At 41.6% G+C, this 27,203-nt stretch overlaps 2 protein-coding genes across 4 annotated transcripts in view; one reads left to right on the top strand and one right to left on the bottom strand.

The window, feature by feature from the left end:
• Nucleotide 1: 1 nt before the first annotated feature.
• Nucleotides 2-25,401, bottom strand: VSIG1 (V-set and immunoglobulin domain containing 1). 2 transcript variants are annotated; one of them, XM_064518169.1, is made up of 8 exons: nucleotides 25,288-25,401; nucleotides 21,761-21,924; nucleotides 15,489-15,596; nucleotides 8,897-9,095; nucleotides 7,107-7,262; nucleotides 6,307-6,426; nucleotides 5,326-5,458; nucleotides 2-3,916 (listed from the first exon to the last, which is right to left on the bottom strand). In XM_064518169.1, exons 1-8 carry the CDS (start codon nucleotides 25,334-25,336, stop codon nucleotides 3,733-3,735), a joined length of 1,113 nt encoding a protein of 370 aa, XP_064374239.1. In that variant the 5' UTR covers nucleotides 25,337-25,401; the 3' UTR covers nucleotides 2-3,732. The 2 variants fall into 2 exon arrangements, with proteins under 2 accessions (XP_064374239.1, XP_025965796.2); XM_026110011.2 differs by lacking the exon at nucleotides 15,489-15,596.
• Nucleotides 3,780-27,203, top strand: part of LOC112989090 (synaptotagmin-like protein 2) — a 79,794-nt gene continuing 56,370 nt past the window's right edge. For both annotated transcript variants that reach the window (XM_064518160.1, XM_026109998.2), the window contains exons 1-2: nucleotides 3,780-3,854; nucleotides 8,079-8,140. The gene's annotated coding sequence lies outside the window, so the exon portion shown is untranslated. The remainder of the gene's footprint in view (nucleotides 3,855-8,078; nucleotides 8,141-27,203) is intronic.

Here is a 27,203-nt window from a genome sequence, read left to right on the forward strand (position 1 = left end):
CTTTGGTGTTATAAAACTTTATTAAACTTACATGTAACAAAACCAGTATTTTCTAAATAACTTTTATGCTTGTGATGATGACAGCAAGTCAGCTGAAACACTACCATCCATTACACTGTATGGAAACAGGACATGTTTGTTCTTCAGCTGCAAGGAAAGGTTGAAACAGCAGGTGACAGTGTCTATAGTCTGACTTGTCTACAAAGGCATTAAAAGAATGTGATTTATTTCAATAAGCAAGACAGAAACTTAAAACCAAACAAACATCTTCATCAAATACTTTAAGTCTATCCTAGAAAGCAAAATGCAGGTTTAATTTCACTGAGAGTACCTATTGGGAACAGGGAGAAAGCTAGGTTTTAAGCTCTGGCCATGCAGACCTTGCTTGAAGAAGAAACTTGACTGAGTAAATGTTTTTTCTTATATATTATGCAAGCACTGCTGAAGACTTGAATTGAGAAAAGTTGAAGGTAGAATACTGTGTTGATCCTTGGTTTTTGTATAGCGAAAAAAGCCTGCCAGAACTTTCTATCTTTGGAAATCCTTTCCTTCCCTTGGAGAGGGTGGCTTGAATGTTGGCTTAATATTTGCTTTCCATATTAATGATCTGTACTCCCTCAGGAGGAAATAAATGGGCCGTGCAGCAAAGACTGTCAAAACATCTGAGGTAAATTCTGAAAAACAGTTCTGTATCTTGCACAGCTCTGCAGGGTTTCTGAGCTACACACCGTAGATCAGTATCTAATTTTATTGTGTTTTGCCAAGAAGATCAGTAGAGAGCTAGGAACAGTGCCTCAGCCTTTATAATAAACTATGTTTTACATGATACAGACTTCATAATGAGAACAAACATCTGCCAGAAGGCTTACAAAAATATCTCAATATGTTAAGAAACTTCAAATAACTGTATTTGTTCTTTTCTGTACCTTCTGCACCCCCAACAATCTGGTTTGCTTTTGTTTTTTTTTTTTTTTTTAATAATATCTATTGCAAACTGGTGGTTGGAAGTGAGGGAGGAATTGTTAGTCAAGAACTGCCATTCAGTTGGTCTGTTTCTTCTATATAGGAGCATTAACATCACTTGGGCAATTTCCTTTTTTTTTTTCCCTCTTTTTTTTTCTCGCTAGGAACATTTAAAGGAACTATATTAGCTGTAGAAGGTAATTACCTCTTCACTGGCATAAGCCTGTATATTAGCTTACTAAGTTATATAAGGAATGCATGCAGAGAAATTTTTGGAGGTGAGATTAAGGAAAGATTAATGATGACAATGACCACATAATGTATTTCCCCCCCCCTTCATTCAAGATGATGCTGTTACAGAGGCCTCAAAATTGTAAAACTTCACAGCAATAAAAATGTAATTAAGACATTTATATGAGGAATTATTTTTAGAGGAAATGATATAACTACAGCAGTGTTATGAAGAGAATTATACATATTTTCCATGAAGGGCAAGAGTAAAAGAATGCCTAGAATTGTCAGAGAGGCAATTGTTCAAAGCTAATAACACTGCCAGCCAGGTAGTGGGCCCCCTTGGTCTGATACTTCGTTTGAATTACCTCATTAAGAAACACCTTTGATAAGATATGGCACCCAAATAGGAGTGGGCTGTACTTCCTCTTCTCCTGCTGTTGCTGAGCATGGTTAGAGTTGTAGTTCTTTCATGCTTACAAAGGTATTTGGGTATGAATACAAGAAACTTCCTTTAAGCTTCTAAACCTAGGTTTAAGGGTCCAAGTTTGCAGGTTTTGCTTAGTATAATTTTCACAAGAGCCAGTAAGAGAGAAGCCTGATTAAGAAGAAACTTGCATACAGGTCATGACTTAAGCTTTACCCTGGATATTTGGAAGAGAAGGTAGCGTGGGGATGCTCTGGTAGAAAGTGGTAACATTGGCATTGGTAAGGGTTTGACCCTCGCTATCTGGGATCGGCAGTTTTCAGCTAAAACAAGAAGATTAGAAAAATATTGCAAAAACTGTTTTACTCCTGATTGAAGCTAAACACTAGGACACATGCATCAAAGATCTGTGAAAGCCAAAAAGCTGGGTAGAAAGGACAACAAATACAGTTAGCTTAATTGTCCGAACCGAAACTTAATAAGGACCTCCTGTCCTTTTTACATGCTATTTAAATGTTGCTATCCTCATCTTCTGTTTCTCAAGTGAGTGGCCGCATACTTCTAGCTGTAGAAATTGAACCTGAAAAGTTCAGTGCAGGTACATTCTTCCATTTTAAAAATGACTCCTGCATATAACTAATAGGAGCAGTCACCAGATGAACTATAAAAGATCCTATAAAAGACTCTAAGTGCCCAAAATTTCCAGATCCCTGAGTCAAATACTCTCCTCTGCAGCACGTGGGATTGAAACCCGTGTCCCCTTCTGTCAGCAAGTACCTGCCTAGTGCAAGTCAGCAGGGGAGCTGCTGGGGATGGGTGTCTGTATTCACTGAAGCACTGCTGGCCTTGAGCTCTCCCGAAAATAGGTATCTTTGCCCTTTCGAAGAACTGAGCCAGGAGTGACTTATCCTTAGAAAGGGGGCCCCGAGCAAAGAGGGTGTGTGTGCTATTAGACAGGTGTCTAGTGATGGGAGTGTATGTGGTTCAATTCCCTGTCCTCCCTTCCAGCGGGTGCTCGCTGCTCAGCTGTTGGCTCTCAGCGTGGCTGCACCATTTACCTTTCCTTTTGAAGCTTTCACCTATAGAAGATACCCAAAAGTTACACTGTGCTGAAGAGACCGACAGAAAGAGCACGAGTTTGTTGCTTAGTGGGTAGGACAGTTGCCTGGAACTAGATTTGAATCATCTCAAGCAAAAGGGAGGGATGTAAGCTAATGTGTTATGGTAGGCAGTAGCAATACTCCTTTCTGAGTTTTGAAAGCAGCTGTACCTGCATTTCGTGAGGAATCTGATGCTATGCATGCCTATTATAACAAGCCTTGCAGGGGATTTAAGTGTCTGGCTCCCATCGTCTGGAAACCAGTCAGTCGAGGTCTGAACTGGATACCCAACTACTGATTTCATTAAACTGGAGAAAATCAGAGCTGCTGAAACGCACTTCTCTAGAACTCTGGTGTCCTGGGAACTTTAAAGCCAAGAAGGACGCTGTTAACAATGCGTGTCTCATGTTAGGCAGCAACAGAGCAGAGGTTTCCAGTATTTCTTTTCAACTTTAAGTGGAATTCAGACACACAAGATTTCATTGGACCAGGCCTCAAAATCTGTTTCTATCCACTGATGACGCTGATGAAACTTCTGTTGACTTCTGAAGTGCAAGATCAGGTCTTTAAACACTGCAAAGTGTTAGTCATGATGGTAGTTCTCGCTGCACAGGAAGCATGAGATTGGCCAACGCTGTTTCTGAGGAAGGTTGCTGTGGTTCGGAACTATATGGATACACACAGCATTACAAATAGTTGACTGGAAAGCTCTTACTTTGTCCAAGGCTCAAAACCATTTTATAATCAGTATTGCAAAATAGGTTGGATAACTGGGGATGATAGTCTTTTTAGGCTTATACTTTTATATTACTAGATAATAAATGAAAATTGGTTAACTTTAAAGGCCAAATGTTTGCTATTCACAAACTGCATGTGTAATGGATCCTTTGCCCAGTGGTTCATGATACAAATGCAGGTTTAAATTTTGGTCACGCTGCTATGCTAATTCAATGACAACTATATTTTTTTATAAAGGTGTCCAAAGCTGACAAGGAAAACTGTATTAAAATTCTAGGCTGTTTCCTCTTTTTCCACTTCTTGCTTCTCATCATTTTCAGGTGTCCCAGAGGCTGCTGTTTCCTCAAGAGTAGGATATTCATTTGTTGCATTGCTTGATGGAACTGTGGCTGCAGGTATGCTTTCTTCATTAGGTACCTGAACGTACTCTGCGTTGGGTTGTTTCTGAGTCATTACTCTGCAGGAAGACAGGATGAGGATAGTGATTTCATGTGTTGGAATCCCATCTGCACTACAGTCTTTTGAAAGAATGAGTCTTTGTAGTTTTGTTGTTTAAATGGTAACCCCCATACTATTTTGATTCCATTCCTGTAGTACCTGAAAGCCCTCACAGGCTATAAAATCACAGCTGCTAAGACACAGAGATTGACAGAGGGTTAGAAAACAAGACTAATCTGCATCATTGGCTTAGCTGATCCCATTAGAATAAGATGGATTTTAATATGGCTAAATGCAAGGTCACAGAAGCAGAGTAGGAGACTATGCTGGCAGTGACTGAGAAGTTAGCAAAACAAGCTGCTTGGCATGAACTTTCTGGGAAATTGCATGCAGATCTGGTGTCCCATTCAAATATATAAACAATAGAGTGGAGTCAGAAAAGAGCTATGAAAAGAATTGAAATCTAGAAAAATATTTTTAGTAACAGATATGAATTCTATTTAGTCTGCCAAAGTAGTAATAAATCAATTCCTGATACTTAAGTAGTTTCACATGTACAAAACGTCAGATGCTAGTAGATTAATTCAATGCAGTAAGGTTTATTAGGATCCAAGCACAAAGATGTTAAAGCTACATCAGGACATAATAATCTTTTCTGGCCTAAGCTGCATGTATTAATTTGTCATTAATATCATGGGGCTAAATACAGTCTGTGTGTAGTATACAAGATTGTCCCTGTCCCAGTGATGTGGCAATTTAAAAGAGAAGTGAGCAACCTAAGCACGGAGGACGTCACTTTGCCAGAGCAGGATCACAGTGGACATTCTGGCTCCATTCTGTTTCCTAAACCTAGATGTCTTTTGAGATGCCTTAAGGTATTGGACCTGTCTTCCAGCTGCCACTTTAGAAGAGAACAGGTGTCCCAGGGTCCTTTGTCACATCTACCAGTTAAGTCTTGGACACCCTGAAGCATTTCTCACAGCACTGAACTGAGCTCTCTGTATTTAAATCCAGTAACATGCAAGGCCAGTACAACTGCTGAGTAAGCCTTTAGCTGCAATACCTTTTTTACTTCCTCTGTGTGCCATTAACAGTCACCGTTAACTTTTAAATATTAAACACTATTTTTTCCAAGATGTCACTTTTTTGTTGTGTTGTTTAAAAAACATTTACTTATTATTTCAGGTATTGCTAAGTGGTGACTGCATGTAAATATGGGGAAGAGGGCAGTGGCAGCTTCTGTTACATGGGCAACAATTTCAGTCACACATAAATAAATATTCTTACTTTTAAAGTTTTATCAAACTCCATGTTATTTACTCCTCCATAAACATTTACAGTAAATATATTTTGCTTTAGTTCTGGTTTACAGAAATATCACTGCTTTACAGAAATGATTGTCTTAAAATCAAACGAACAAATTCTTACTGCATTTCATTACTCGATGACTTCTTTTTCTTTTTCTTTTCCCTCTTGGTTAAGACCCAAACAATAATGCAAATGATAAGACCTGCCACAATTGCTCCAATTAATGCTCCAGCAACAATACCACCATCTGAATCTGGAAAGAAAGAAAGGGATTACCTGAATTAAAAAAAAAGTATTAGTGTAGCAAAATGCCATAGAAATTTAGAGCATGTTTATGGCTGCCTAAGGGAAATGTAGGTTGTTAACACTGGCGATAGTTGAAGGCCTTTGCTCTTCAGTCCTTGCAAATCAGTTTTGAAATACAGCTTGCCTTTATCTCCCTATTTCAGCTCAGATGTGAAAAGAATGTTTTGACCACTTGTGAGTCTTAAAAAACTTCTATTTCTGCTTTAGTACAGCCACTAGCCCTGGCCTGCAATTTTTATTTTATAGATCACTGAGTAATTGAGTAACAATTGCAGGGACACATTTCGTGGCTGGCTATACAATATATGCTTGGCTCTTGTTAGATTTTACTGGTTACCTTAACAATCTGCATGCAGGTGCAGTTGGCCACTGCCTGAGAGTAGTCAGGATAAGGTATTTTTCCACGACTGCAATCCTTTGAGATAATGGTCCCATCTGCAGTGCCACAGTCCATGTACTAGCGCATTTCCATGGTGGCTGTGAATTCTGGGGGAAACCCACTGGGACTGTTGGCTGGAAGAAATTGCTCTAAGCTCCATATCTGTGAATTCCCACCAAAGGCCTCTGCCATCAGAGCCAGGTTCAGTTCCTACTGGCCAGTGAGAAAAGAAGCTGGAGATGTTAAATGAGTTGCCTAGGTCAGTATGAACCTTGGGCATACATGGATGAAAAGTATCTAATGCCAATACTGTTCTTATTTCAAACAATCTATGTTTTAAAGCTGTTACAGCATTTTTCTGCAAACAGATTATGTCATACATCAAATACGTGATTACTTTCATGCATTAAACTTACGCTTTGTGGTTAGGTCAAGCTCACAGGTACTGTTCCCCAGGACATTGCTGGCTATGCACTGGTAATAACCGGTTTCGAAGGTGGTGAGATTGCCGATGATAAGAACCCCAGTTTTTGGATCTGTGGCAAACAGAGAGCATGTACACGGATGACTGTACACTGTAGAGGCAATCGGTTTTCTTTAGTTAGTAATACTGAGAGCTATTAAAAGATGAAAAACAGGACAAGCTAAAAGGCTTTCCTATTATTAGTTTTTTAGTCTTTTCTATATTCTTTAAATTGAAAACATTCCTTCCTTGAAAGTTACTACAGAGGATTCTGTATGTGTGTATTAAAATATGAGAAGTAGGCACCTACCCTGCAGTTATATATGTCTGTCTGTTGTTTTACCCACACTGATATTACCGTCACAAATGAAAATGTAAACAGGTACCAAAGTGTTTCCAGGATGGAGGTCAGCATTTGAATGACAAATTGAGTTATTCTGAGAATAAGTTCAGGTGGAATTCGAAGGGAAGGAAGGTGTAAAGGCATAATCATTTCTCCCATTGTAACAATTTAAGGTAATGTTATAAACAGGACTTTAACGTGCTACACAGAACAGACCTCCCCAAAATCCTGTCTTTATGTGCAGCTGTCAGGCAGTCTGAGTGAGTAAAGATACCAGTTTGTGATGTTGAACATAAAAAGAGGAGGAGAAGTTCTGACTACCCTATAGGGTACAAAGAATTTGAAATCAATGGCTGATACTGTTAAATTGCAGATCTTGACTATTGCATGGTAGTCCTTTAGTTACGTACTAAATTGTTCAGTCACAGGCTTGAGGGTGTTCTCATCTACTCTATACCAGCGGTAAGTAGGCTGAGGCAATCCTTCTTCACATGTGCACGCGAGAGAGATTAGATGGCCTTTCTCAGCTGTTCCTTCTATTTTGCAGAAAGGCTTTGATGGTTTGACTGTAAAATAACAACAGGGAGAATAGACATCATGAGAACACAGGGAGGCTGCAGGTTTCCACAGCAGTTTCTGTTCTTGTGCTGCAGTAAAAAAGGAATTAAGCCCCAGTTACAAAGTCTTGTTTATGGATCTGACCAAATGCTCTCCCATAAAGATTTAAGAAATATTATATATATGTGTGTGTCTATATATACATATACACACATATATATGGTCCAGGATACATTTTTATTATCTTTTCTTGCATTTGCATACTATGCTATTATGGAGATGGTGAGATGCTAGGCTGGAAGACTATCAATTACTTTAATTATAATGGGCCAGTCACTATTCATCCATCATAGATCATTTTCTGCCACACAGCAGTGTCATTTCCTTCAGGGGTACAGGGCCTTTTCCACATAAAGAGAGAGGGTCAGTGCCTGATTCTTCAATATCGTGAAGTTGTAAAGGGAATGAATGAACTACAATTGTAAAAAAATCTCTTTAGGTAGCATTTTCTCCACTTTGCATGCACAGGAGACTATTCTGCCCTCAGTTACACCTGCTATTTTTAATCTCCTACCTCTAGATATGCTGTTGTGATTCTGTAGAATACCATCAGTAGAGCTACACCAGCTATGAACGTGACCCAGTTTTGTGTGCATAAGTGAACAACCTTTCTTGGGTTTTGTTTGAAAATTACAATCTCTTACTTAACTGTTCCAAGAATTACTATTCTTCTGGGAGATTTTAGCTGAGAATTAATATTTATGTTTTGACAATGTGACTTTTCAGGGAGTGTATTTACACATCTCTTTTTTTATCCCTGGCAGATGGACAAATGATATTACTGGAATCACTTTCTCATACACCTTTGACTCATCACTCTGACCAGGTATGAATTCTGAATTTAAAAACAATGATTAGATGGGGTTAATACAAACTTTCATTGTATTAGCAAGTAAAATATTTCATTCCACTCTTTTCATACTTTTTGTCCTGCCTTTTCTTGGTTGAACTATTGCTTTTTTCCATTCAACTTTGTACTACAACTACTTCCAACACAGACTAAGTTTCCACTGTTTCTGGAGAGTGGGAGTGAGCCAGAACTGTTGGGCTGTACTGCTGCCTCTCCCTAGATTTACTGTGATCTTTGTGCAGGTCACCATGACCTACCAGAAGCCTCAGTAAAATTTTGGTCTTTGCTGGGGCTGGGCTATTCTAAAAGTAATGACTCCAGAGAATAACTGTTGCTCCAAACTAGAAGGGCTTTTTAATCAGATTTAATGCCACTTAAAAAAAATTAGTGAAGTTGGGTAGTTCCAGCTACCCACTTAGGTTAGGTAGCTGTTGGAGATAGCAAAGTGACTCTGGACATAGAATGTCACAGGACAAACAGGTGAGGTTGCTGAGATCAGATGCAATCTGCTTTGTCTGGAAGCTAGAGGGCACCACGAGCCCTGTCTGCCTCCTGAGCCTTTGGAAAAGATCTCCGTTTCAACTCATAAATGAGCTCTTTTTCTGCATCATGGGTCTTGTACATCACAGTTATGTTATTCCCTCTGGTCCTAAATATTTTGAGGCCTGAATTCGGTGTTGTATAATAAAGCAAGAAAACTACAATGCAACGAGACAGAGGAAAAGCACGTACCCAGCACGTTGAGAATCACTGATTTTTGGCTCTGTCCAGCATCACCTTGTGGACTGAAAACTTCGCAGGTGTAAGAACCAGTTTCTGAGGGCTGCATGTTGGAGATTGTTATTGAGGCATTCCCTGGACCTGTTGCAGCTTTGATCCTGTTCTTAAATTCTCCATAGGAATAAGACTCTCCTCCTGAATAATAATAGATCTGTGACACAAAATCAATAAGAAGTTTGATAACAAGAGATTCAGCTGCCACTTCGTTTTTCATAACTGGAATATAGTTGAGGTCAGAATAAGCTGAGCAAGGTCACCCCCTTTTTTGCCCCCTTACCCAAAAACAGTGAGATTGAAAACGAGGTATATTTGAATATATGTTTCTGTTGGTTCTTAGAGGACAAGCTTGTCAGGACAGGGATTTTTTAACTGTGTGAATGACAGTAACTAGTTCTTTGTGGATACTCCAGTCGCAGACTGGCACCTTTGAAAAAATAAAGGTGAGACCAATAACCGTCATATAACAAATCTGTGTAATAATGCTAAGTCATGCATAATTAACAATGGCACTAATTGAAGCCCAGATAGTTTGTGACATTATTAATAATCAGCTCAATAGAAGCATAGGACAAGGATGGACCTGTCATTGCATAAAGTGGTTGGCTGCAGAGCTTTCCAAATATAGAAGCTAGCAAACAGAGAACTGAAATGAATCCACAAGACATAGGCCTAAGCAAACAAGGCACCTGATCTGTTTGAAGTAAATTTGGAAGCAATAAAAATGCTGCACAAGAGCACCAGCAGAATCATCACACATGCAATTAAAGCAACCATGCTGTTCTTGTTTGTGTAATCAGAGTCAGAGCCAATGTCATGGACATCTTGTTGTTTTTCCCAATTTAAAGCAGAGATAGAAGTCTAGAATAGCTATTGGCCTCACTGCTTTGAGGGGCACCTATTTGGGGTCAAGAGTAAAAGCCTGTCTCTCTAGAATGCAGCATTTCCTCCCAGATAAAAATTCACTGGTTTACACTGACTGCTTTCACTGGCTTCAGTAGCACTATTTGTGATTAGCAGCACTGTGAGAGTAGAATTTGCTCTCATAAGCTTATAAACCCGAACCTGTTGTCTGTTGACACAAGGGACAGGTAGAATTGTGTTCATTGTGGAGACCGGTTCATAGTTTGAGACTTGTGACTTGAGTCTGCTAGGAGCTGTGATATCTCACTTGCTATAGGGATGTATCTGAATAGTTCTTAAGGAGTACATATACTCTGTCCTGTCTAGTTCTGCCGTGAAACTGAGATCTGAAAGAATGAGTTAATGTGGAAAACTATGGAATGCTAATTATTTTTCTCAGACTTTTAATAATAGTATTGTATATGTACAGCAGGCAGCATGCTTCCCCGTTTCTACATGCACAAACTCCATCATCTAGGCAAAGTGAACAGTTCCAGCATGTTCACTGTTTTTTTCATGCTGGTGAGTGGTAACCATACAGAATTACAGATTGGGACCCAGATATGTCTACTCTCTTTCCTACTGACGGTATTTCAGAATCAATGGTGTAAATATATTTATCGAGGGTGGACTGACAGTTTGTTTTTTAATGGAATAGTTGGAAAACATGTGAGAAAAAAGCTTCACAAACTGGAGTGAAATGTCATTCACTCATGATTGGCATCAAAATTTCCTTTTGGTCTGCATTTCCTCCCTTTAGGGACACTGCAAATCCCCAGGCAAGAAGTATAATTTGCTTTACTTTGCAAATCAACTGATTGTATCTTGAATTAAGAATGTTCATTCTTAATTCCACTTATCCACCCTGATACAGTGTTGACTGAAGTCTTTAAGCAATGTTATCTAAAAGCCTTTGTTAGCTTAAGGCAAGCTACACCCCAAAACTGCCAGAGCACAGCTGGTTTATGCAATGATAAGGTTTTGAAATGAAGGTCAAAACCCAGATTGCACAGCAGCTCCGGTACTGCAGCCTGGCCCTGTCTCAAGTGCAATGGTGTCTACTTTCCAGCCAGCCTTTGCTTTTCCCTACCCCATGATTACAAACGCTGGGTACAGTTGATGCAGAGACCTGAATGCCAAAGCTGCACGACTACATTGCAAATGTGTGAGAACCTGGTGTTGCGCTGAGGATGTGCAAGAGGTCTAATGTTAGCACAGTGACAGACTAGGTCAGAAAGTCTGCAAAATGGCCAGAGAGACTCTCCAGTTTCCATTTTTTGCATGCAGCAGTACTTTAAATTTTTCTGCTGGTATATATATTTTAAAAGTGCCTATATGCTTTGCTAACATCTAGAGATGGACCTCTATTGCAGAACTCGTGTCTGGATGCCCACCCTCATATTCCCCAAGTGCATGGGACTGTTTAAAACAAGGAATTTGGTTTAAGCCTCTCTCTCATCAAAATGGATCAAACTGAATTCTCTGATACACCGGTAACTACAAAAGCGTACTAGCCACACTTGTCTCATTCTGCATGTATCCTAACATAAGCAACAGCAAAATTTCATACACTGTTTCCTGCAAGAATCTGAAGTTACAAAAGCTGTGACGTCTGACCTCGGGCTCCTTGTACACTGAGGTTCCTCCGTAGAGCTCAGTGGTGGTAGTCTGGATTTGCATCTCCTCTCAATCGATAGCATAACGTCCATTTGAGTGGGGACGAGCCTCCGTCAGCTATTCACACTAATATGAAATTATGTTGTGCAGTGACTGAAGTGAAGTTATGCTGACTTCCAGCAGCTTGAGAGGGGAGGCAGACCCCTTACAGCCTACTAAAAGGCCTGATGACTAAAAAAGGGGCTAAATTCTACTCTGCATCTACCTCAGAGGGGTTTGGGATTTATGTGGCAGTTAACAATAGCAGAAGCTGCCTTGCTGAGTGCCAGCTCAGTGTACATCTCTACACGTTCCTTGGAAATAGGTCTGGCATTGCGATGAGTTTTAAATGCAGTCAAGGCATGCCAGTAAACAAAATAGAAGAGCAAGTGCTCCGTGCAGGTGCAGTTTACTTGATCTGGAGTCAGGGTGAATTATGTATCTAAGCTCTCATACAGTGCACCGAAAAATTAATCCCGTGTTCTTTCTTTCTATTTGAACGCACGCAGAGAAAGTATGGTGTGCACACTGTTAAATCTGAGGCAGGTGTCAACACAGCATAGAATAGTTGTTCTATTTATGAATGTAAACAGAGTCTTTGTGCTTTTTTTTAATGCTATGAACATATGAATGCAGTGGAACATCTTAAGGAAATGCATTCATATTCTCTGCAGGCTCCAGTCTATTCTCTCTTCTTCTGCTCCTGTATGATGCTTATCTCACTGGCTCTGGAGTTTATTGCCTGAAGGAAGGTGGTAAACACCAAAAGGGCTGAGTAATGTCGTGATTAATTACTGAGTGCATATCTTGTCCCAGAGGTATGACTGGATTGTGTACACAGGAAATGTTATTTAAGAGGAATATGTTTCACTGAATTGGCTGTAAATTCATAGCTTGTTTTAAACAGTATGCTCAAAACAGGTATTTTAAACCCTCATACAGAGGATTATTTGTATACTGTCCTTGAAAAGTACATGCTCGTGCTTTACAAAAAGCTGAAATTGATATCTCTGCAAAAATATTTATGTTCTGTTTCAAGAGTCAAAAGCCTATTTTCTGTTGAAGATACAGAAGACATTTTTTTAGGAACTGACAACTAATGTCCCCTCCCACAAACACAAATTTCATTGACATTTCTTTCCATTTCACCTAAAACGTCCCTAAGATATTTATATGGGAAAACTGTAAATTTAGTCAGTGTTAAACTTTTGCTGGAGGCATTTTTAATTTGCTGTTATGAATATATTTAAAGTCCAGCATCTTGAATATAAAAAATAACAAATCTGTCATGCTTCTCTGAAAATAAACACCTTACGCCCTCAAGCAAATCAAGAGCAGCTCTAGTGAAGCTGATGATCTACCAGCATAAAAACCATGTTGAGGACGCAGTAATGGTTGCTACTTCTAGTTACTAGCTAGCTTGCTCATGCAAGCTTTTGTATAATGACGCCTTTTCACATTTCATGGGAGCAGCTGCCTGGGATGACTAATCAAATAGCTGACAAAAAGAATTGCCATGCTATCACTCCTAAAAATGTTGTTCCTAATAACTCGCCAGTCTGATACACCCGTTTCTGCAAAACAGCCAGGTTGCCCAGAAAGCGTCTCCCTGACTCTAGGAGGGGTTGCAGGTTAAGGCTGGCTCCTTAACCTGTGGGCCAGGCTTTGCCTTGTGCCGCAGACAGCAGCACTCTTCCTTCCCGGCCCTCTAAGGCAATGGAGTTAGTTACTCTGCCTTCCCAGAGCTGCAGTTTCTGCTGCAACCGAGAGGAATTTGGGCTAATAGACTTCCAAAGCAGCTGAGTCATTTATTCTTGTACCTGTGCTGGGCAGCTCAGGTTACAAACTGCGTAGGGTGGTGGGAATTATTGTACTAGTTTGGAAGAAAATCTTGGTAATCTCAATACACTCCGGATGCTGGAGACAAGATAATCTGTGTCCAGAATTCTGAAAGATCTCGTACATGAAATCACAGGTCCATGTCTTCTCCTTCCCCCTGACCGTGAGAAAGCTGCTCGCCTTCTTGTGTGATGATGTGAAAACTATTCGCCTGAAGAGAAAGTGGTAGGCAAAGCTGATGCTGAGTTTGGGATCTTCAGAGGCTTCCAGGTGTTTGGCAGAGAATGAGGAATCCACCTACAGGTTTTCCTCATACAGCTTCTTGCCCATGGAAAGTTCTTCCGTGGAGGGTGATGGGGACATGTGAAAAAGCAGGCAGTGAATTAGAAGAAACATGCCTCCATCTGCTTCCTCTCCTTTTTTGGGACAGGACAAATAGATACTAGAATTTGCATAAATATGTGTCTTTCAAATGTCTATGGGTGGACTAATTCATAATTTCCAGGACAATATTCCTCCCACCGCCATCCCCTGGTCTCATTGCATTGCTGTTTAGCCTCATACATGTAGATATCAAATTTGTAAAAGGAGATGTACTTGGAGATGGATTTCAAAATGTCCCAGTTAACCTCCACGGTTGTGTCGATTTCCTGACTGTGAGGCTGTTTGAGGACGTGACTCCTTCTCGAATACCTGTCTTCCCTCCTCCAGCCCCTTCTCACTTTCCCCCACTGGCAGATGCAAAACTGCAGCCTCCTGTCTAATGACGTTTCCCCCGGCTGATGTATCCGCCACCTGATTCTGATTCACAGCGTTCTCCCGCAGAGCTGTGCAGCTCAGGCATTCAGAGGGCCCCGTTACCGAGCATTTTCTGTTTGGCATTTTCTCAAACTACTAGAAAAAGAACTATTAAAGTCTAAAGATAAGTGCAAAGGGGAATATTAACAACTTTACCAGCTTGATATAATCTCTTCCTGAATTCTGAGTACAGAGAGAATTTATAAAATAACGAGGGAAAAAAGTATATTCATCACTGCCTTAAACATCTTCTCGTCTAATTAGAGAGCAAATGCTGCACACTCAAAGTGTTAATTAAAGCCGAAGGCCCAGGTTCTGAACTCAGCCAGATAAGGAAGCAAATGCTCACACATGCCTTGGTTTCTTTGGCTTGTGTCATGTGACTAAGTCTGGCCCCACATGCCTTTTTTTCATCTGCGGCTTCTTTTTGCACATTTTTGTTGAAATTTCTCTGCCGGACTATAGCAGGAATATTATGCCCTACAGTACTGGGATTTTTGCATGGGTAATTGCAGATGTTAATAATGACTAGAAGCCTCTTGTCACAGTTGAGCGTTGGTAGAAGGAGAAAGAGATGGAGTCAGAAGCTTTTAGAGAGTTAATCATTCAGCAGCTTCTACTTGTGCAAACTGCTTTTGAGGACTGGCTCTTTCATGTTCTCACAGTATCATCCCTGTGGCTGGACTATTAGTGAGCAATTTCTACAGCACATCAAACACAAGCATGCTTTCTCGGTGCATTTGATATAGCTGCTCCATCGCAGTTATCGTTAGACCTTTACTTTGGGCTGTACCCTACTTAGTGCTGAGACGAGAATCCCACTAAAATCAAAGAAGGTTTGGAATGGCTTATGGCTGGGGCACTGGGCAGCTCACAGCTGAGAGGAAACCAATGCAGAGCCACCTTGGAGTTCCTCTGTATCCGTCACATCTCAAAATGTTGTATTCTAGAAACAGAAATCCAGGATGAGTATTTTTGGGCATGTAAATGTCTAGCTTCAAAAACTGGGTTATTCAGACTGGCTCACATTCAAACCCAGAGGCTGCTGGTGTGTGGACATGCCCTTCAGATTCCCTTTGGGTAGAATATGCCGAAAGCTTCGAGTGCTAGTTCAGCCACCTAGAAGAGCTGTGGGAAAAAGCAGCAGCTACATTCAAATAATTTTGATTGTGGAAAATGCAGTAAGAATTAGGGTGAGTTAAAAATTCTGACGCAGCTCACTTCAGTCCATGTGCTAGTTTCAGGATTTTAATCCAGAACACGATTTCATTTCCCATAGCAGCATAAATCTAGCAGAAGCTATTTAGCTCTTTTTTTTTTTCCTTAAGATTGTGTGGATTTTTTTTCTTACCTTGTGCGTCCAGCTACATCTTCCCCGTGCATCTGTCACATACACCATCTTTTGACAATGACTGACTGACTTTTCATCCATACTCTGAATATAGCCACACGGGGAATGCTGTATTTGAGTAGAAATGCGCTCGTCTGAGAGTTGAATGAGACTTTGAATGTTCCCCCAGAAGCGAAGAGCCCGCTCTGCGCAGCTCCCCTGAAGTGAGGGCAGGGTGCCTCCTGCTCAGGGGAGTTTGCAGAAGATGTCTCAAGCCCTCAGCAACAGCACGAGGATGCGGTACAATCTTATTTCTGAGTTTTATCTAAAATTAGACAGACTGAGACTGTAATGTAATATTTGCTCCAAACACACCAGTTACAAGCTGATCATTTTCTACTCGTTTCCACTTTCCTTTGGGTCCTCACTGTTGTCTGCTTCGGGGTAACTGTGTATTTGACCGTCTGTTTGCAGACCGCTACCCCATGCCAGGAGGTCCCAACAGGCAGTAGGCAGTAATCCTCTGCTCAGCATGTGATGGGGTCTCAGTAAACTTGGGAAAGCTTGGCCACTACTGTTATCACACGGGGAAAAATTTGTTCTTCCAGTAGTTTTTAGGGGAACGCTGCGCTCTCTTATAGGGCTGGGTGGCCCGTGCTCTCGGGTAACCCAGCACCTTGTCCTGTGATGGGCAGCAGCAGAGCTGTGCTGGTGTGGGGACTGCTGGTAATCTGGATTAATCGAGTTCAGGATTACAGGGCGAGAGGAGCAGAGCGCGCTGTGCTCAAGTTGCTCTTCTTCATCGCTTTTCAAAGTGAGTTCCCCTCTGTGAGCTGCTCCTCGGGCCCTGCCCTCCGCCTCCCCCGTTCCTGAGCCTGCTGCTTCCCATGAAGACTCTGGAAAGTGGTTCATCAGGTCTTAAAGCCTGGTTAGAAAGATCCGACTGTACTTCTCTTAGGGTAAGAGTGCCACGTGCCCCTTGTCATGTTTTACAATAAACACGACCCTCCTTCCCTCTCCTGCTGAGTGAGGCTTGCTTGGTAGTATAGATCTGGGGAAAATGCAGGGCTCTTTCAGGGTGAAAGCCAATTTATAAAATAAATAGAAGGTATTACTGATGTTACATACCGTTAACACTCCTTCCCTCCCAGTTGTCAGTCAGTGGCTTTACCAAAGCGGCGTCAGTGTCACCATTTGCAAATATTTCAAGCTCACTTTTTTTTTAGAGAACATTTTTGTGAGAAGTCTATCAGTAGTTACTGCTTCCCCTACAAATGACAGTAATTACTTCCTTTACTTGTCTAGTATTTAATCTAAAACTTCCATCCAGAATACTGCGCTGGGCACAGTTTGGGTGGCCGCATTGCGTCTCGGGTAACTTCTCTTGCTTTCGCTGTGGGTGGCCTGGCCTGGAGGCTCCAGGTGTGGCTCTGGGGAGGTTCAGGAGTCGTATTTAGCTTTGCAAGGCTGTAGCCTCGCCTGTGCAGAGTCAACAGCAGGCTTCAATCTTTCAAACCTTTACTTATGTGCTTTCCACTGAGGCCAGCCAAGTGACTCACAGTGCATAGAATGAAGCACAGACGTAGATCTTAGTAGGGCTGGAGACTAGCTTGTGAGCCAGGCCAGGCTCACATGTACTGTGTTACCCGGCGTGAAACACATAGCTAGTTTTTGCCTCAGTTGCCTATATGTAAAGTGGGGCTTGTTCAGTATTTGGAAAGCTCTCAAGGTCCTCAGCTGGGAGTCAGTATTCAGAAATAAAATATTATCATCGAAAAGACATATTGCTAAGGAGCAAATGGCAAGAAGGAAAGACTAAAAATACGCATGGCATCCTGCTTTCCATTCGTTGATATTTACAGGATTTATTTCCAGTAAGGGGAATTTTTTCCCCACACAGCGTAACACTGGAGAAACTTCTCAGGATGAGAAGTTGGGCTCCAGTTAATAAGAAGATGTACACGCACACACTAAATATAGCCGCACTGCGTGCAAAAGAGCACTGCAAACACCTGTCGTTGCGCTGGCTGCTGCCGCGCACCTCATCGTAGTGTCTGCGAACAGCTGGTTTGTGGTATTTTGTCTTCTCCCGTGTAACTGTCAGTGCTTTTAACTGTCGAGCACCTGCGCCAGCGTCGTGCGAGGTGGGCAAAGCGGAGCAGGATACGAAAACACCAGAACAAACAGCAAAAAGCACCAGCCGGCTGCACAAAACCCGGGCTGGGAAGTAGTTCTGCATCTGGTCCGCGAGCTCAGGAACTGCGCTGCCCGACCTTGAAGCAAGGTAAAGTCTGTTACTGCTAACTCGGGTGCCTTAAATTAGTGCTGGCACCTGTCCTGATCCTGACCTTACCGATTGCACTCGAGACAGGACTGTACCTGAGCTTACGTATCTCAAAACACTGCAAAAGCTATAATATAAGTGACAGTGCAAAATCCTGTGACATTCTTTTTAGAAAGGGTACCTATGGCCTCTGTGCTTATTATACATTAGGTCTTAAAATCTAGTAGTTTAAGGCTCACTTTCAGCCATGCTTTGGGCTTAAAGCGTTTTAATGACATAAATATGCCTTAATTAATCCTAATAGTTTGTGCTACTATTTGCTGCCACTGCAGAGAAAAAGGGCCATATTCCCAATTCTGTAAACAAACATTTCTCGTTAGAATCAAGATTTTTTTTTCCTGTTATAGAGAACATGCCCTCCTTAATCTTATTGCTGCCGATATATCTGTCCCGTGAATAACAGGGTCATCAAGACAGGTGGAATAAGAATAAGGATTTCTTGCATTTTTTTTTGAAAAAATCTGTTTCATCCTGCCTTCAAAATATTTGGCAGACATTTTCTGCTGCGAAAATGGAAGTTGAAAACATCCATTTCATTGTTGAAAAAATGGCTAATTATGAACTAAACCAGAATTTTCAGCCAATCTTTTCAGGGAAAATATGGGCTATTTATAAGAGAATATTTATGTATTTAGTTAATTTTTTAGAAAAAAAAATCTAATAAAATCAAATCATTTTTATCCCACTTAAAATGCAAGCTACTGTTCTGGTATTCAGAAAATTATTGTGCTGGTTTGTTCAATTCAGATGCTTTTGTCAGCTAATCAGTGTATTAAATATATTTTTGACTTGGCACTGTAACATTCTTTAATTTAAACAGTGTAAGCCATAGCAGGCAATCTCCTCCATTGCCATGCATATATTTCTACTTGGAAAAAAATACGAAACGTAAGTTCAGCTACATGCCAAACAACCAGGGCAAAGCCAGGTTTGCAGAAAGATTATTTTTTGTTAAAACTCCTGGCAGAAAAAACAGACGTGCTTTCACACGCTCCGTCCTTCCTGAAACCCAGAGAAGCCACCAGCCTGAAATGGAAATAGCAGCCTCCTATTGCTGTGTGTTCAGAGAGAGCTTGAAAATCTGATTTCGTGTTCAACCGTGTTGAATAATTTCCTTAAATGGCTATTTTCCACAGGCAGTCACAGTCCTTTCTTCTCAGTGTTTGTATGAATGCGGTTAATTTTATTGTGCACGGGTGCAAAATGGTAACGAGTCACTGCGCTGGAAAAAGATACAGGGATGGACGCGTTGTTACAAGCGCTTTGAAGGGAGCAGGGGCGGGTGCTGCAAGGCTGCTCTCGTGCCTCGCCGGCTCGGCTCGCGCCGCCGGCACAGACGTTTGGCCTCTGACTTCAGGGGGAGCGGGATTAGTCGCTCACCCGTGGCCTTTCCAGACTGAATCGGCTTTATTTAACGAAAATGCAAACCATCCATTACAAATGCCTGCGTATTGTGGTGTGAATGTGAATTTAGCATGCAATTAGTTTCAGATGCCAATTTTTCCCCATAGTGTTTCCTGCAGCCCTCACGGGCACAGCCTTCCCATTGACTTCGGTGGGAGCTGCAGCTGAGAGCGAGCGCTGGAGGGATTGATCCGTAAGGTTTCCCTGACATTTAGTAGCCCCACAGCAGTTAGTTCTTGCTGAATATACTCTGAACCGCCCATGGTATTTTATGCTTACAGTTCTCAGGGGGTATTTTCTCATCACCGGTCACAGTTTACAAATAGTTTTCCCCTCCTGGATCTCTTGAAAGTGTCTGATTCTCCCTCTAAGCTTACTTTCAATTACAATTTGCTCTGTCTGCTTATCTTTCTTGGTTGTAACCAGAAAATGCATTTCATTTATTGTCTTGCATTATAGAAAATTTGATGCAAGTAAAACAGAGAGACCCTAAGCAAATCTGGAGAAGATGGGCTTAATCCTCTCCCAGTGCTGTACTTCCCGCCTGAATGAGTGATTAAAATTTATGATACAACACACTGGACCAAAATTAGTCATATTATACTGTATAGTGTGAGAATAATAGTATAATTATATTATACTATATTCAACTTAATTAGGAAATGTGAAGCTACCGCCCTTTCATGAATAATTCTGTATTTATGAAAATAGTTTTGACTTGAAAAAAGCCAACAATATGAGTAATGACTGTTCATACAATTAGTCAGGCAAGGCATTCATGTGTCAGCCCGGCGTTCAGTTAGAGTCGGCGAGCGGGGTGGCCCAGTGTTTGTCCTTAGCAGTGACACAGCCTTTAGCAACGGCTGTGATACGCTGCACTAGGGTGAGCCATTCCCCTGTCTTATGTTAAAACGGTATTTCTTACGTTTTGGCTATTTCTGTTTGATGCCGAAGATGTTATGTATTGTACACTCTGCAAATTACAGTCTCATCCTACTGTAATTTATAAACCAAAGAAAAGGCATGGATCTGTCAGTGATAGCAAACCTTGTAACGTAATATCATCAGGAAACTGTTAAACCCGACAGGAATATCACCCGTGTGGAGCATACCACTGGCCTAAGCTAGTCAGATCGGTTTACATCGACTCTCAGGTGTAACGCCAAGCAGAGGCTTGGACTCTTCAGAGGAAAGTGTTAGCTGAAAGACGGAAACAGTGGGAGAGAAAAGGGACTGACTGTCCAAACAGCACCAGCCCAGCACTAGGGCGTTGAAAAAGTCACAGTCATGTTCAAGGATATAGTAACACTTCTAATCAGCATTTGTTCTTACAAAGGAAAGGGCATTGCTGGTTGCTCAGCACCTTCCAGGCCTGAGCTCCTGGGAGCGCTGCGGAATTCGGCAGGACAAGGCTCTCGGCAAGTCCCTGGACTGGCCCTGCTTTAAGCACAAGCATCAGTATTCCTGTGGCGAGGGCAGAACGCCGAAATCACGACATGGCTGCAAAATGCCTGCTGCGTAGCCTGCGTATTGCACTCGGGGTGAGATTCAGGGATTCGTTTCAGCACAAAAAACGTGGGATTAATTGATAGTCTTAAAGTCTGGGCACTGGAGCGAGTACTTATTATAGGAGGTTACACAGCCCATCCCCGACTCCTTCCAGGCGAGAGCAGGCTGCTCTGCCAGCTCTTCACGGCCGCCTGGGAGCCCCAGGCAGCGGTTAAGGCACGGAGCTGCCGCGTACTCGGTGCCCTTCACAGCCTGGTGCCGCCTCTGGGCTAAGCTCCATCCTGCCACGCGGTCCTGGTGCTGCTGGGAGTAGGCACCGTTCGGCTCCGCTGCCTCTCGGGGTCGCAGGAAGAGGGGGATCATTTACCTTTGATCGGTAATTGTTCCCCTACCGCAGTGATACCCGTGGGGTGCTGCAAAACACTAACGCAAGTTTGCCATGGCAGATTTCCTGATACGACAAATTTCTGGAGAGTCTGTTGTTACGTGCTGCTCCTGTTACTGAGCTGCACGATACTGATGGTGATGGCTGAGCCAAGGAGCTCTCATTTGACCCCTAAATAGGGAACATATTGTCAGAGGCAAGAGTGTTTTACCAGGGAAGCAAGCTTCACAACAGAGGAATTATCTGCCAGACAAGAGGGAAAGGAGCTGGTCTAGGAGCTGGAGCACTAGCGTGGTTTTTGGATACCTGGTCTTTGCTCCGCTCCAGGCTTCCCGCGTGACTTGGAGCAAGGCATCTGAGCATCTAAATGCCTTTGTGGCTGTGGCTGTACCTCCCCATAAGTTTCTACAGGAGTTCAGGCATGCCAGGAGCCTAGATACCTTTGTGCATCTGGCCCGTAATTTCATTGCATCTCGGTCCCTTGTCTTTAAGGTGGGAATACCAATGTTACCTGCCTCCCAGGTCTGCAGTGAGGAAAACACTATTAAATGTAACAAGATTCTTGGCAAAGGTGGTATAAAAGAGGTCCTTATAAGGACTTGGTGGTTGTATTAAATATATCTTCAAATTAGTAATAAATAAATATCTTACTGTATGCAGTTGGCTCTCTCTGGCACTGTAAAAACTCCACTGAATGAAGAAATTTTCCAGTGGCTCAGAGCTCGCGTATGTGCAGAGGAGAGTTGCGTTTCCGCCTGTAGTGACGTTCACCGTCTTCTGCGGAACGGTCACCACGACGCTGCTGACACCGAGACCTGCCACAACGAGGATGGGGGAGAGGCATCAGCCGGGGCCGCCCCACCAGCTGGGCTGAGGTTCCTCACGCCCGGCTTCGGGAGAGAAACCTGTACGTCTCCGGCACTTCTCTGTTCAGTACGGTTTGCCTTGGGCTTTGTGTGCAAATTGTAGTGATAACAAACTGGGAGTGAGTAAAAACTAACATAGAAATAAATCACCCAGAACTCTTGACCCCTTAAAACAAATAATGTTTCAAAAAAAGAGTTCCTAAAAGAATACTTGTTTTCACCTGCAGAGACTTGTCTTCTCACTAGGAGCCTGCAGCTAAACGAAACCTTTCTTCTGCACTCCCAGCGCTCTCCTGAACTTCGCACTCTTAGTCGCAGCTCTCTCTAGCCCTCTTTTACACCTTTCTCACCCTCTTTTTTCACAGCTATCTTTCTGAGGCCTCATCATCTTTACCTGTGGGTCACCATCTGCTACAGACCGTGTTATTTCTTCTAGTGTTCTTATATCCCACCTCTGACTCACCAGCACTGCTGCGTTCCCCCAGCCTGGGATCCTGCAGCCTTTCCCTATTTCCCTTTGCTATTTATTTTGCTTTCATTTAGGCTTCTTAGTGCTCGTATGCCAAAGTCTTTCTCTTCTGATGCCTTTGCATTGCGAACTTCAAACTAAACTTTTGGAATTGCTTTTATTGTGTAGGTTGTGAGAAATTCTGTGGAAACCTGATCCATGCTTTCTAGCGTGCTCTGAACAAAAAGGGAGCAAACACGGACCCTTTCGCATAACGCTCTGATCGGTCCTGTCTGCAGAGCCATGCTAGTGACAGGAATTGTGCACCATCGGACAGCATTTATCCCTTTCTGTCCTCCATTGAAGTTAGGAGAAATGGTGACATGACAACAAAGCTAGAGCTCTCAGTAAAAATAAAAGTCTGGATTTCAGGATTTTGCTAGGCTGTTGAATCCAGTTTTAAAGCTACTGTCTAAAGATTCTGAAGGTGAAAATATTTCTTTCAACCTGCTGGAAAAAATATGACTTTTGGAACTTTCTGCGGTAAAATGAGTGAGGTGAGAACTTCATGTTAGATAATTTCCTGTGGATGTATGAATGATAGAGGCAAAACATGCAAAATATTCTTATCTTAATGGAATATCTGTGCATCTTTTCATAGGGTGCTGCCTTTGAGAGTTTCAGCAGAACCTTCAGTAACACCAAAAAGAATATTTTGCTCAGATTATCAGCCATATGAGAGGAAACATTGTTTAAAAAAGAAATATCAATTATTTCGGCATTTTTAACCATGTAAATATTCCAGAGTCATCAGCTCCTACAGTATGTAAATCTATCTGAACCTAGAGTCCAAACTCTTTGGGGCAGACTCCTGTTTTCCTTGTTTTATAGCTCGAATATTAAAAGCTTGTTGCAAGGAAGAAGGGAATAATCCACTTTCCACGTCTGTGGTGGCTAGGATGAGAACTAGTGGGCTCAAACTGCAGCAAGTAGGCTGCAAGGTATATGTAAGGACAGTCTCATGGGAATGGTTGCAGACTGATCTAAATTCATGTTGATTGTGCCTTGGGAAAGAAAGATCTTAATGCTGTCTGGAAGTCCTGCTTGTCCTGCAAGTTCACAACAGCTTAGTCCTTATTGTCATCTAATATAAAATCCATGTAATACAATTGCAGGTGTTGCTGTTCACTGTTCTCCTCAACTTTAACAATTAGAGCTGGCCAGAGAATGGTAGTTTCTTGCCACAGTAGCACTTTCACGTTTGCTGGAGGTATTAGTTTTCTGATCTTCATTGGAATAAAGCTATGGTCGTTCAGTGCTATGACATTCTACTGAAAACGTTCATTTTCCAGTCATCTGTGTCATGTATTTCCTCCATCTTTCTCTGTTTCTGAAGCCAGCAGTGCCACAGAGCCTGGATATTATAAGCTTTTCCAATGGAAATTAATTTTAGACTCCACAAAACATGCTAGTTTCTGTGAAGCTGTATATTTGAATAAAATACATTTAGCTGAAATAAGTGTAGTTTTGCTCAGCTCTAGTAAACCTATAAAGCGAGACCTATAAAATTGTCTTTGTCCAGCAAGGTTGTTGAACACTTACTGGCAGTAAGGTAGTGCTTTTGGCTGCAAATGGAGCAGACTGGACCCGCGCAGCCCGTTCCCACACCACTGAAGTTAGTGGAAGTTTTGCTTTGCATTTAATTCACTGTTTGCAGCTTCAAACTAATAATGCCATCTCATACATACCATCCTGTTGATTTAAATGAGAGGAAGTGCATGACTAAGAAATAACTTAGGGAAAAGGCTAATTTGAACAGGACTTAACCTGTTGTTAAAAATAGTTGATCTGTCTCCTCATTCTTCAGTATCACTGTGAGGCCATTTGCTTGCTACAGAGAAAGTCATTACAGGTTTTTAATGCTAACAGAGTAAATATAAGCTTACTGACCTTTTACTGCAAAATCTCCAGTTTGTGGTTACCCTCAGTATGGCCGCAGTGTTAGTCTTAAATCCAGAACTTTAAAATTAGAGGTTGTTGTTTGTCAAGTATCTGTACTGAGTTCCTTTTCATTTCTAAGGCAAAAAGCTATGGGTTTTGTGTATGTGTGTGTGAGAGAGATATGATGCAAACATCAGGAACAGCTGTTTAAAATATTTCTGTGAAATCCAAACCAGAAAATTCCATCTTGAAGAGAAAGTGTGGACACCAACTTCCATTTTCTTTAGTGGCTAAAGAGGCCGTTCACCTTGTAGCATTTGACTTAAAATGTCTATTTCTGTTCATATTAAAAATAAGGCTTAGCACAGAGAAATGTCTTTGAAACATGACTAATATATAGTCTGTAATATACCATATAAATCCTTGATTTATATAATCTGTAATATACCATATAAATGCTTGATTCCACAATGTATTATGTCCTTGCTTAACTTCATTGAAATCCAAATGATTATTTGGATGCTAACACTTAAGCACCCCTAATTTTTGGTGAGAGTTGGACCAAGGCATCATTTCCCGTGGATGTTATCAAGAGGAGACAAAATCCAAAAGTGAGAATACCTAACGCTGAAACACTTGCAAAACAGTAAAGGTCTAGGCGTGAGCTCTTTGCCTCTTCCTGGCTTTAGAGTAAAACATTAATGTACCGTAAGCAAAGCTAAAACCGTATTCCTGAGCAAAGAACTCCATCAGTGAGCGGTCAGCTTCATCATTTCCACAAGATGGTATAGCATTCTAGCCATAATTTTCATTCCATCTAGAAATAAATCTTGAAAGTCCTTCTGGTTTACCAGCCAGGTTTGCCCGCTCTCTAATTTCAACCCGTTCCTTTATGTCAGTGTTATTTGAGTCTGTTTTCTTACCTGCAAGGGTGGTTAGAACGGGAAGTATCTTCAGCATTGTTGCAAACATCTTGAAGTCTGGAAAGAAAAGAGACTAGATGCCGCTTCTGACTTTGACTAAAACTCAACTGTTGGGTTTTTTTTAAGTGGGTTTTTGTTTTCCTTATCAACCATGTATCAACACGTCAATAAGCTTTTTCATTCACCTTCTTTATCATATGTGTGCTTTTCTCCGACTAGTGGTGTGACTGTTCAGCTGAAACCATTTTGTGGGGTGTGAGTAACTGAGTGTTTTGTTAATAATAAACCTCTGAATCAGAGAAGTCTAGATTCTCCCACCTTTACCTAGGCCCAGCCATATTTGCCTGCATTAGTACTTCTACTAAGTACAACAAAAGTATTTGTGGAGCAACTTAACAGTCAATCTGATTACCAGTGTTGGAGTCAGGCCTAGCATGAATAAGGAATAATCTTTATTTCCTATTAATTCTATCATTTTCATTTTAAAAACAGGCATGTGGGGATAATTGTTAGTAGATTTCTATTTTAAAGCATATTTCTCATACAGTTTTATACAGAACGATTACATTGGACTCGTGAGTGTCTTGAAATGTCTATACTGAACTCCTCATCAATAAGATAAACACACCAAAATACACATAGGAAACTTTATCATCCAAACTCATGAAACAATCAGTTTCATCCAGTTTTAATCCATTTAGCTGGATGCTACTAATACAAAAATGGAAATGTGAATTTATTGATTTTTATTTAAATGCTAATACCTGATTTATTTTATGAAAAAGTCATGAATGAAGTTTAGGACTTAGAAAACTAAGTTCTGGTCTTGCCTGCTGTAGGAACTAGTACCGTAAAAACATAGAGTGTTATTATTACAACAATTTACAGTAGATTAGTTTGTCCTTAATGAATGCAAAACACCTTCTGTACTTCAGTGAAGCTCACTAGAAAGCAAAGGTGCTCAGCTTCTTGTAGGACCCAACTTTGCTTTCTTTATTCCGTGTCATTAGATTGAGACTAATTCAATTCAAAACCCCAGCTGGAGCTGCGAGTAGCTGGCTCAGCGTATGCAGCCGTGTATGAGTAGCGGAAGACGTAACAGAGGGCAGCACTGCTTTTCAAGTGTGCGCCTGTATCTATGAACAGCATAATGAAAATGGCCAGTGCCTTTTTCCCTGCCTGATGAAAAGATGAGTCTAGTTCATAGCTGATGATCCAGTCTTTCTAGTGGCAGGCAAGTGAGCTACTGTTCCCGTGGCTGGGGCCATGTTGCAGCTAGGGAAAACCTTTTGGCATGTGAGGCTCCGCACCTGGCCGTATGCAACTGGAAGGGAGAGGGATTTCCAGGCTCTTGCTCACCTCCGATGTGATGCGGTGATAGGGTCTTCAAAACAAACATGGTGAGTTGCTACTTGGGTCAGTTACTATTGGGATCAGGTTTATGGACTTAGGTGGATTTTATTCTGTGTCTGATATTTCTGTGGATGGCAAATGCCCAAATGATCTCAGGGTGGATGTCAGGGTTTGGTAGTATTGTATGAACCATCTCAAAAAGTTCTATGAAAGATGTCTTCTCCTCAGTTCTGGCTTAGAGTGTGCCACACAGTGTTCTCACAGGGTAGGCAGTGCTTTCCGTTCATCGATAGGGAAGTCAGGACTTGGAACAATTAAATGAGTCATCCAAGTGAGTGGTGACCCAGAGGCCAAAGAGGAATGTGTACATTTAAAGACTGAAATTCAAATTTAGGTTTCTTCCAGAATGTGAAAATTGTTCAGGTTCACATTAATGACCGTTCCCTAAAGAAGCATGGAGAGATCCCAAGTGCATATGGAAAGTTCTCACTGGCTTTCTCAAGATCAGCTTAAAATGTGATTCACTGGTATTTTCCAGTCAGTAAACCATGGAAACCTGTTCT

The sequence above is a fragment of the Dromaius novaehollandiae genome, chromosome 11 (assembly GCF_036370855.1).
Source record: "Dromaius novaehollandiae isolate bDroNov1 chromosome 11, bDroNov1.hap1, whole genome shotgun sequence".
In the NCBI taxonomy this organism is placed as follows: Eukaryota; Metazoa; Chordata; class Aves; order Casuariiformes; family Dromaiidae; genus Dromaius; species Dromaius novaehollandiae.

Bases quoted from the DNA above. Each gene is read 5' to 3' on its own strand.
- VSIG1 (XM_064518169.1), bottom strand. From the start codon at position 25,336: ATGTTTGCAACAATGCTGAAGATACTTCCCGTTCTAACCACCCTTGCA. The intron at 6,427-7,106 runs GTACGTAACTAA...TGTTTGCCACAG, and splicing joins GCCTGTGACTGAACAATTTA to ATCCAAAAACTGGGGTTCTT. The intron at 3,917-5,325 runs GTAAGAATTTGT...GTCTTCCTGCAG, and splicing joins TCATCGAGTAATGAAATGCA to AGTAATGACTCAGAAACAAC.